The sequence below is a fragment of the Halichoeres trimaculatus genome, unplaced genomic scaffold (assembly GCF_033239565.1).
Source record: "Halichoeres trimaculatus isolate MK-OKI-2021-1 unplaced genomic scaffold, fHalTri1.1 fHalTri1_scaffold_2, whole genome shotgun sequence".
Classification (NCBI taxonomy): Eukaryota; Metazoa; Chordata; class Actinopteri; order Labriformes; family Labridae; genus Halichoeres; species Halichoeres trimaculatus.
The window spans coordinates 30,350,589-30,361,669 of record NW_027437180.1 but is presented as its reverse complement, the minus strand read 5'-3'; the positions used below and the strand labels follow the sequence as shown (position 1 = coordinate 30,361,669).

The window sequence follows — 11,081 nt, the reverse complement described above, 5'->3', positions numbered from 1 at the left end:
TTAAACAAAATGTGTAACAGTTTTTATTGACATATGATTAAAAAAAATTCAACCTGGAAGACTGACAGGTGTTTGGAGAAAATGTGATGACAGAAAGAGTTGAAACCAAAGGCAGATATGCAGATAGGTGACGTTTAAACAAGTAGTTTTGGAAATGCAAGAAAAACTCTAAAAAGGTAGATCTAAATGAAGAACAGGATTATTTGCAATAGCTTTATCACAATGCTTATGAAATCTGTGCTTCCTGATTGATGAGTGTGTTGAGGTCCAGCTTTGTACTCTCCAGAGCTGCGGTCTTTGCCCTCCGAGACGGACGCACAACAGGAACAGACTCTGGAACATTCTCTTCATCACTGTTGCAAAACAAAAAAGATGGATCAGGGTGTGGATTATGGTGCTCTCTCTGGGGATTTTATTTGGTACACTGGTGTACAAATTTTCAGGGAGCACTTGAGTTTAATTCAAGTTCCAGCTGGCATCGCATTTCCATTATTTCCTAAAGGTTAAAAAATAATATGAATATAACAAATTTTCATCTTTTCCCAAAATCATATAGTGAAAATTTCTCAACTAAGCCTCTTGCTAAGAATATTATATTCCTAACCTTTTTTAAAAGGACTTCGTGCAAAGTAGTGACAAAGAAACCATGGACTTAATGGTATTAAGGATTTATAATCCAAATGTTATTTTAAGCATAGATTTATTGACATGACATATAACAGAAACAAAATGAAATCATCCAGCTTGAATTTATAATCATGTTATAACTGTGAAAAGAAGACTGGAACATTTGGACCTTTTTAATGTAAATTTCATTCCTTCCATCCAGTAAAGGCAAGTTTCTATTTATGTAATCAAATGACTGTTCTTGAGCATCCTCATGTTTTTTTATTTGCTGACTAAACACTCACCTCTCCTCTGATGACTCCGCTCTCCTGCTCGGTTTTCTGCTCCCTTTGGCTGTGCCGACTTTCCTCTGACCTGTGCACACAAATACTCAAGTTACCTCACAGAGCTGAGTCAACTCCTTGCCTCAGGTAGACGAGAAAAGCTCTAAAAATATAGTAGCCGAATCAACGGCTGCAGTTTCAAATTGGTGCACAGAGCCTGCTCTACCTCTTTTGGGCCTCTTTGCAGATTTAGATGGATCGTCAGCTGCAGCTTCTGTGAAAACATGAAGGGTAAATTTTTTACTTCTACAGCTTCCTCTGTTTGCTCGCTGCCGTCTTACCTTGATGAAGCTTGCAAAAGGAGGAGTACAGTTTTTAATCCACTCAGCAACATTCAGGCTATAATGGTTAATCCTTTTACAGGAAGAGTTGTCAAAAAGCGTGTGTAAAGTAAATCTAGTTTGACACGAGCACTGAGAAGACATCCTTTAGGAATGCTAAGCTGGGTGCTAGGAGGCCTTTCATACAGACTGTCACTGTGTTAGCACGCCTACCATCTGCATTGACGTCCAGGGGTTTTAATGCACTGGCACTTAGGAGCTCTGCCTGTTCTCTGGAGTCAACCAGCTGACAGACCATCTTCTCCAGAGCACGGAGACAGACACGATCCTTCACCACCTGGAATTAAAATGGTTAAATTTGTAGTGCACAGTCTCAAGCAAAGATTTGGTGTATGTTTTTTCCTCATTCCAGCCTTTAAGATCTCAACATCAGTTTGGATAAATTCATTAAGAACTGCTTTGACTGAACATCATGCAGCTGCGGGTGTGTATGAAGAGTCTGTATCTACCTGTACAAGCTGCTGCAGCAACGTCTGCAGGTCTTTTCTGACGGACTCATCTCTGCTGAGCTCCAGGTTGCTGATAGTCTTGGCATAGAGACGCACCTCGGGGGCTGTGGGGTCTTTGAGCATCTCCCCACACATTCGCACTGCCAAATAGTCGTGGACACACACCTCCTAAAGACACATGCAGAACATATTACTCAGAGCATTTCATTTTTGGTTTGGTATTACGTAAAATAAAAAGAGCATCTAAGTTCTGTATTCTCTCACTTAAAATGAAATAATCTTGCACACAAGTGCTTTAAAAAGAAGAGAAAAGAATATGTGAATGTAGAAAAAAGCATTATGATTAAAGAGCTGAGCTATTTTCCTAAAGAGGAGTTTCTGATCATCATGATGGAAAGTTCATAGCACTCAGTAGATGTTTCTGACCTCTGTATTGGTTGAAGGCTTAATGAGCGCACTTGGACGGGTCAGCTCCACCAGCAGCTCCACCACATTGTTTATATCCACCTCAGCAAGAGGAGAGGTGGCTGGGGCATTCATCAGAGTCCGAACAGTCAGCAGGAAACTCTCCTCCACGACCTCCTGGTGGGCTCTAATACACACAATACACTTCATATCAGTCTCAACTGCACGGCTAATAGCTCGACTGATGCCAGTTAGCATACTAATAATGAAGAACGAGGGAAACAAGGAATATGTTCCAAGATAATCACACAGGTGATTGTGAGTATGTGTTTAACCTGCTTTCCCGGGCGTAGAGCTGGAAGAAGACTCCCAGACAGCGCCGTAGTCGAGTGTCATCCTCTGTGACAGGATTGTACCACAGCAGCACCAGGCGGGAGAACATCTTTGCACTGGAGATCCGGCCAGTGTACATGAGCTTGGCCAGACCCTCTGCTGTCTCTGTACGCAGGTCTGACACCTGAACGTATCAAATAAGTCAAATCAAGTCTCTGACATCATAAACAATGCATGTTCTTGATGGCATAAATGAAACACCCCCAACCTCACCTCACTGTCCAGGAACTCTGAGAGCATCATAAGTATACTTTGTGCGGTGTCCTCTGGGGCATCTCCTTTCTCCTCAGTCACAGGCGCGTCCTCCTCCTGTCTCTCTGGGGACTGGGAGGCTGGCGCTGTTTGAGTGGCAGCTGTGTCAGAGAGCAGCTGGAAGCCGAAGAGTAGCAGCAGGTCGATGATCGCCCGCAGAGCACTGATACGGATCTTTATCTCATCCAGCTGGGCAATCTATGACAACAACACACGTTAACAGAAAGCCTCGGGTTTGTGGATTATCTTCAGGGTCCTGTTTCTGTCAAGTTTACTGACTGTCAAACTGAAATTTTTCTGTCACTGCAAAGTATTTACCATTCACAGCTATTTTCTTTGAGACACAAATCTGAGCAGTAATATTAAAATGATTCATACACATGAATAACAGGTAACATAAAAAGCGAAATGTTACCTGTAGCAGCAGGACCATGTGGGTTTTGGCGAGCTCCTTGCTGTGCAGGGTGCATGTTCCCAGACACACCACGGCTGTGTTACGGACAGCTGGGTGAGCATTTGCTATGCTCGGCAAAATCTGATAGATATGGAGAAAAAAGTTAGACTCCCACTCAGAGCAACAGAAAATAACCAGCAGACATCCTCTGACAGGTAAATTAGTGCAGAATAGGTTTTTACCAAAGACGACATGAGGGCACTTATTGTAGGACCTATCCTTGTCTTGATGTTCATCTGCTTCAGCAGCTCTGCACACATCGTAAGGCACCTCAGGAGAGTCTCAGGGTCATTCTGAAACAAAATATAAAGTATGATGTTTTTCTGGCCCCAGTGGAAAAATCTTACACCTCTGCAAAGGTATCATTACACATTAAGCTGGTGTTTCCCGTTTTTACCTTTTCAGTTCGGACCTCCTTGTCTGTCGGCTGGCTGCTAGCTGCGATTTCCTGGATTATGTTGTTCCTGCTGTTCTCAAGCTCTGTGATGGAGTCCTTCAGCTCTGCAGCTCGACTGAAGTCCTGTGCAGCGATACAGTCCTCCAGGGTTTGTTTGGCCTCCATGATACGCACCTTCACCTCTGCAAGCTGGAGGGGAGGAGAGAAACAAACTGAGCCAGAGCCTCGGATGAAATAGACTCCAGAGAGTTCTTGACTGTTGAAGTGGGTAAATAGACGTCTATCAACAGGGAAAGCAAGACAGCAAGGTGAGGCTTTGGGACAGATTACAACCATCTAGAAGTCACTCTGACAATCAGAGCAAATGAGTAGTTAGAGCAGGTGCGCAGGAGGAATGGGAACTAAACACCTGGACTGGGTCTGACTATCTTGGCAGATGTTTGGCCTCCAAAAATTACAGACATTTAGTGCTTGTTGAAAAATGAGGAAATTGGATTAATCTAAAATTGTACCTGCCACCCTCTGTGCCTATTTGTGCTCTCAGCTGAATTTAACAGAGTCAGTGGGATCAAAAAACAAAAAAAGTCTTATACTGGACACAGATATATCAGGCATAAATAATGCGCTCCTTCCACCCTACTTGTTAGAGAACACTCCAAAAACAAACCATCTGGCAGCTGGAGGTAAAAGAGGTGAACAAATGGAAACAGACAGATTGCAAACAAAGAACAAAGTGAGCTCAAAAAGACAATTCTTTGTTTTCTCCGGGTAAGAATATTGTTAGTCTTCTTTGATTTTTGTCTCTCATTAAGCAAAATGTGCAAATGTTTTCAAAATTCACACCAAACAACCAAATAAAAAGTGGCATCACAACTTGCTAAATGTGTGCTGTTTTTCATTCGTCCAAGAAACAGCAGGGTGTTAGGAAAGAATGGCTGAATGTGATCGCTTCTGGTGCTTTCTGTTGGCAGTTACCAACCTGGACCTGCTGGCGTCGGCTCTCATTCTCATCCACGGGCTGACTGACCTCCATGATGGGCTCCCTCACATCTGAGATGATCTCTGCAACCTGTTCAAAACAGAGCCAGCCCATTTATCCATGTGATGATGCAGATACTGAGCAGAACTATTTATAGAGAACTATAACTGTCATCTCGGACTAAAGAGCTTGTGCAGTATGAAGACAATGTACGCAGTTGATTCTTTAGAGGCGCGCGCATGTGGAAAGTGATGGAGTAACTCATTTTTAGTGCTTTCATTTCTGCCAAATTGCTCCATCATCTGAATTTATGAAAGCTAATCTTCAATGCATTTCCCTCTTGTTTGGGAAATTGTTCAGCCTGGTTTCAATTTGGGCTGAAATTAAATCAGAAAATGAGTTTGGTGTGAAAGTAAAAAGCAGCTTACTGTTTGGATGCGTCTGTTGTCATCTGGAATGAGGGTTAGGAGTTTCTCAGTGAGAAGAGAGACCAGGGAGGAGGGAGTCTGTGGAAGGGCCAGCATCTCCTGAAGGACGGCCAACACTCTCTTTCTATATGGGGGAAAAATTACAAATGTGAATAAAAAAAACCAAAGCTGGTCACAATATAACACAACTTTTAGGACACAAGTAAAGTAACTAAAATAGAAAACCTGCTGTTTTTATTCATAGATGCCTCTACATATATTTTAAGAAATAATTTCAGATAGATTTAAAGATGAAGTCTGCCTTTTTTGATCCTTACCTGCCTCCCTCCTCATTGGTGTCCAAACATCCGATGAGATAGATGAGCTGCTGCGAGATGAACTCCTTGGTCATGACAAGCTCCAGCTGGTTAAAGTCGGCTCTCTGTTCCTCTGACAGCATGGGAAGTGACTTCAGAAACCTACAAGAGTTCAAAGTGAGATGTGACAACAGCTCAGGTTATTTCCAGGTAAAAGTGGAATCATTACAAGCAAAATGATTTTAAAGCAAATCTGGCAATAGATTAATAACGCTGCGCAAACACAGCAAGCAAGCCAAGGCTATAACATCAGTTACCAGGAAGTCACCAAGGAATTGATTTACACTTGTGATTTGTTAAGCTGACTGCTGAGCATACCACTCTGTTAGAATTGAAGCCTCACACATCCACCACTACAATCACAGTGCAGGTGTAGAAACAGCAATGTGCTCTAACACTGAGAGTCTGAAGCTTTATTATAAAGCAATCACAATCTTTGGGATCCTTATGTGTGTTGGCTTGATCACACCAGCTTTTGAAATAGACAATAATATTATTAAAAAGCATCATCAGATTATTTCACTTGTCTTGTGAGGATGTCATTTTTTTAAACATCAATGCTATAATATGTCAGGGGTGGCCAACCAGTCAGAGACCAAGAGCCACAGTACTGTGGTACTACAAAGAGCCACATCACACGTGGTCTTACAAACAAACTTTCTCTCACACATAAACGAAATGACATAAAATGATAAACAATAAATTTCTATCTATCTATCTTGATAGCTATGAGCACATGAGCGATTGAGAGGAGCCCATGTGGAGAAGAGAAACCGAAACTTAAGTATCAATCTCATCACCCAAGTATTTATCAATACTGATCCCAACATTAGCATCATAATATTAATATTTTTGACTGATCAGCACACCACTACTCATAACAATATATAGATCTAGAATTGTTTTTTATGAATGGATCGAAGAGCCGCACACCAAAAGGCAAAGAGCAACATGCGGCTCGCGAGCCACAGGTTGGCCATCCCAGTATTATGTCCATGGTTAAATTTAACTAAAGCAAAGCGTTGACACACAGTTACATACAAAACAGGTTCCACAGAAGACACTGGAGCTCTAGACAGATACCTAAATGACAGTGGTAAAAGCAACTGGTGTTAGGAGTTGTGTTTAAAGATTCAAAGCATGACATAGTGTACAAGTTGAAAGGTTGAAAAAAAGTCCTCATCAGCTGCTCTTCTAATCATTAAAACTTTTTTTTTTGCCTCTTCAGCTTCTTACTCATTAAATTTCAATGTATTACATGGGCTGGGAAAAAATGAGGTTAAAAACTTGATTTGTAACAAGGCTCCCACTGAATAATGCTAATTTACGGTAACTATCTCATGAATTTACAGCTTTTTAGGAGGTTTGTCATTGTGAACTGCTGAGGAGAAGTTGGAACACATCAGGCTAACTATGGGGATTCAGGAGTAAATTCAACATATTAGCAAAGATCTGTGTGCTGAGGCCTAACACTGAGTTTGGAAAAGATTTGATTGATTGAAAAACACAGTAGATCTCTCTGTATCAATTACAGTGAAAGCCTGACTGTTAACAACAAGGAAAATTACACTGCAAAAACAGTTTCCTTTCTTCGTTTTTAGAAGAATATGATTGAAGTTTAACCACTTCTGGACTTCTAGGATATTTTTTGTTAGCCTGATGCAATGGATCAATTTCTTTGGTTTGGAATAAAAGAAACAGTCAAACGTCTTCCAGTGTTTCTGCTCTCACCCATAAAGGTAGTCGGCATAAGTTGCAGCATCTGGCAACACTTGCTCCAGCATTTCATCACCATCATCTCCTTTGGCCTTGATAAATTCGCACAGAGCTCTCCAGTAAAGCACAGTCTCGCAGCTTAGAGAGTCAGCTGGGATCAGCTTCCTGTTGAAAACACACAGAATCTCAAACTTGAGGATCTTTTGTTGATTTATTTAAGTACCGTGTAAGAGTCAGCGAGGGCCGGGTCTGTGCGTACCTCTCGTCCAGCTGCATTCTGTTCTGCAGCAGCTCTTCTGGAGGCATACTCTTAAAAATGGCTTTCAGCATGTCCATAGCTGTTTGGGCGCAGTTCTCTACATCCAGCCTGTGGAGCAGCTCTATGATGTCACCATCCAGCCGAAGAAGCCAGGATGGCAGCAAACGGGAGCAAACCACATCCCTCACCGCTTCTGTAGCACATATACAGTTATAGGTGCAAAGATTTTAGAAAAAAGAAGAAGCCAAAAACAGCAGCCAAAAAGACATTCTGGCAACTTCTCTATATATGAACAAATTTCACACAAAAAATATGAGGGGGCAAAACATTTAAAGTACTGTCAGAGTTACATTCAAGTCAATCCGAAATATATTCTTGTGTATAAAACTATGATGAAGTTTTTACCTGTCTATTATTTCTTTAAAAAAAATCAAATCAAGAAAACAAGTCACTGATTAATAAAGAGGATTACTGTTGTTTTTTTTGTGCACTATGTATGCAATAACCTCAATGAGCAAATTTCATAATAATTGGTACCTGAGGTGTCCCGGAGGCCTTGCTGCAGTAGACTAACTCTCTGTGCGATTGTCAGAGCTTTGATATGAACTTTTTCTGCCAGAACCTAAAACAACAAAAAAAGACCAGAGTGTTTACTATGAAAAACACAACATCTTCTGTCTTGTGTTGCAAACTGAGCATTGTGTCTTTGTCTACTAAATCATATTTGACTATATTTGTTGTACCTGGTAGGCCAGCTTGCGAACGTTCTCTTTGATGTCCCGAGTGCGTTTGAGGACTTTGGGAAGAGTGCGGGGGGACATGGCAATGCAAGAAAGGACAGCACGCCTCACTTCAGCATTGGTGTCATTTTCCAGAATAAGCAGGTACGCTAAATGAAGGGCAGAAACAACAAAGTTTAAATGATTTATTTCATCTTTAATATTCAGATGGATGTTATCAATACCACTTTACTAGAAGTAGAATATTGCAAAACAGCAATTTTCCAGAGAGATCTCCAATTAAATGGAAGAAGTCTCAAAAGTTGTTGGTAACCAATTCTATTGAAACATTCCTACATTTAATGAAGTGTAATCTCTGAAACAAAAAAACAGGCTTAACAGTGACAGAAAACAAACCATTGATAGTTGGACAGTCAGGGTCTTTTGGCTGTTGCAGGCGCGTCATAGCCAGAGCAGCCTGAATTCTCACGTTGGGGAACTTGTCAGTGACACGAATCAGCATGGCTTGGTGGATCCGGTCAAAGAGGTCATCATCTATTTGGGCATTCTCTGCCATACTTCCCAGCAACTTGTTGATCAGCTGGCACACACGGAAGCGCACTGCGTGGCTATTGGCTTTATGAGACTGTGGAGGGAGGACAGTGTCAAATGCATCAGTTTAGATTTGTAGAACAAGGGACAAAAGTCAGACAACACAGATTTATAGAAAGATGTGTGGATTTAATAGACAAAAGTTTATACCTCCAACAAGAAGTTGAAAATGAAACTCAGAAATGGATGATCATCCTCAACTTCTTCGTTCTCTTCTTCTCCATCCTCCTGCTCCTCCTCCTCAGTTTTAGGAGAAGACTGGAAACTTGTTGCGAACCTTGCAACAAACTCGATGACATTTTCAACAGTAGGCTCACGCTTGTACACTATCATGGCATACTTCATGTAGTGGATAAACTCTTCATGGAAAAGTGTTTTGTCCTCAAGCTGCAAGAGAAAATAAAGAATGGTATCAGTAACTAGAGTAGCAAAAAGGTACTTCAGGTTCAAAATACTTATTAAAAAAAAGGCATAGTTTTATGAGTCACAAAAACTATAAAAACAAGTCGGTTACAACCAATGTTCCATTTATCTATTTTTGTTACTTCCTACTTTTTCAAATCTTCCCTTACAATTTAATTGCAAAATACATCTCCTCTATTTTTTTTGGTGATTTATGCAGAACCCATATTCAGTGCAGTCAGTGTTGTCTGATTAGTGATTGGTTTCTACACAGCTGGGTTTCTTTTGAACATGATGGGCTAGAAAAAAATGCACTGGGTAGGTTGATGAAATATTGACTGCTTTTCACACCATTGTAGATACATTACATTGGCCCAGAGGCCTTTCCTCTCAAGCTTGGACTTTGCATTTAGAAAAAGGTGTCATGCAGAAGTGGGAAAAAAAAAAACTAAACAAAAAGAAATGGGAGACTAATCTGGAAGTAAAACCTATATGTAACCTTCCAACGCTTGCTGTAAGTATGACTCAAATCGGGGAATTATTTAAGAACACGGTGCCACACAAAAAGCAAAGGTCTCCTTTTGTGCAAATTGTCGTGTCTTTTTCAGCACTGATGAGTTTTAACATGAGTTTCTGGAGAGGTTGAGATTTAGACTGATTTTTATCGAGGTGGGCGGGTTTTAAGTTGTTTGGACTGGACACAGTCATATCTGACAAACCGTAGTATGGTTCAGATGAATCTGATGTCAAATTAAGGCCAGTTCATTGCATTCAGCTTTCTTTTCAATCAACACGGGAGGGGTGTTAATTGCTTTTTCAGCAGCAAAACAAATATGTCTCATGTTCACAATCATCACACTTACCTTCGAGTATTTGCTGTTTAAGCTTGCAACCATCTTCGCCTTGTTAGTGTGGCCTTTCTGAGCGCGCTGAAACGCCTCTTTAATTTCCAATTCATTGTCTGCAGTCATTTTTCCTTCAAAGGAGCGACATAGAAAATATGTGACCCACTAAACTGGCAAACGTTTACCCACAATAACTTCTGCTTACATAAACGTATTTACAGGATGCTAACGGCAGCAGCCTGTAGTCCCAAGAGTCTCGTTAGTTAACGTTAGCGTAAAGCCCTCTCTCGATTCAAATCCCACTGAAAGAGGAGTAGCAGAACTACAAAACATGACTACGTAGCGCACAATAAAGTCTGTGTATAATACCTTTAGAATAAAATTCAAAGCCCTTTTTAATGAACAGACATCAAGGAGTATACGTTAAAAACAAAACGTACCGTCTATCCAGTTTTTCCCTTAACACACCCGCCTGTTTTCAAATTAAAGTATCGCCCACTCTCGCGAGATGTGAACTGAGGAGGCGCTCTCCATACGTCATGACGTACAGAGCTTTCATTTTTTTAGTCCCTGGCAAGTCCTCTTAAAATTTCCCAGAAGACCGTTACTTATTAAAATGCGAACATTACACAAACAATTAATGAGAATTTAAACTATGCTTGGGTTATAATTTGTACCTTTATCTTCTTCTGCAAAAACCCTCCTCACCCTCTTTTAAATGAAAAGTTTGTCTTCCCATTATTGTAGTCATGTCACAGGATATTTTAATGGTTGAGCTGGTTGAGGAAAAAAACATCAGCTTTGTGAACCCGACGTGATTAATAGACTGTATTCATGATCCGATTACAACTGAGAGGAACAAAAAAGGAAAGGTCTACCCCACAAACACTCATGGCATTATGTGTTTGTTTGCTTATGATTTGCAAGCTCACCTACAAGGATGTAGGAAAATACTTAGTTCATTTAAGATAAGCATTGAGTTACTCACTAAAAAATTCAATATCTACACATTGTATGCTTATTGTTTGCTTTACCTGTGTGTGTGTGTGTGTGTGTGTGTGTGTGTGTGTGTGTGTGTGTGTGTGTGTGTGTGTGTGTGTGTGTGTGTGTGTGTGTGTGTGTGT

General features: G+C 40.8%; 1 protein-coding gene across 3 annotated transcripts; it reads right to left on the bottom strand.

Moving 5' to 3' along the window:
* Positions 1–69: 69 nt before the first annotated feature.
* On the bottom strand, positions 70–10,490 carry ncapg (non-SMC condensin I complex, subunit G). Of its 3 annotated transcripts, XM_074696701.1 has the most exons (23): positions 10,398–10,478; positions 10,177–10,259; positions 9,976–10,088; positions 8,861–9,097; positions 8,516–8,744; positions 8,123–8,268; positions 7,917–8,001; positions 7,380–7,572; positions 7,136–7,285; positions 5,366–5,506; positions 5,049–5,172; positions 4,621–4,710; positions 3,642–3,830; positions 3,427–3,537; positions 3,206–3,325; positions 2,752–2,988; positions 2,481–2,662; positions 2,167–2,332; positions 1,741–1,908; positions 1,445–1,568; positions 1,117–1,164; positions 912–981; positions 70–353 (listed from the first exon to the last, which is right to left on the bottom strand). In XM_074696701.1, exons 3-23 carry the CDS (start codon positions 10,081–10,083, stop codon positions 227–229), a joined length of 3,045 nt encoding a protein of 1,014 aa, XP_074552802.1. In that variant the 5' UTR covers positions 10,084–10,088; positions 10,177–10,259; positions 10,398–10,478; the 3' UTR covers positions 70–226. The 3 variants fall into 3 exon arrangements, with proteins under 3 accessions (XP_074552802.1, XP_074552794.1, XP_074552811.1); XM_074696693.1 differs by lacking the exon at positions 10,177–10,259 and having other exon boundaries at positions 10,398–10,490; XM_074696710.1 differs by lacking the exon at positions 10,177–10,259 and having other exon boundaries at positions 10,327–10,401.
* Positions 10,491–11,081: the final 591 nt, after the last annotated feature.

Coding starts and splice junctions, on each gene's coding strand:
- ncapg (XM_074696693.1), bottom strand. CDS start 10,083: ATGACTGCAGACAATGAATTGGAAATTAAAGAGGCGTTTCAGCGCGCT. Junction 3,538..3,641: donor AGGAGGTCCGAACTGAAAAG/GTAAAAACGGGA, acceptor ATTTTGTTTCAG/AATGACCCTGAGACTCTCCT. Junction 2,663..2,751: donor CAGAGTTCCTGGACAGTGAG/GTGAGGTTGGGG, acceptor TGATACGTTCAG/GTGTCAGACCTGCGTACAGA.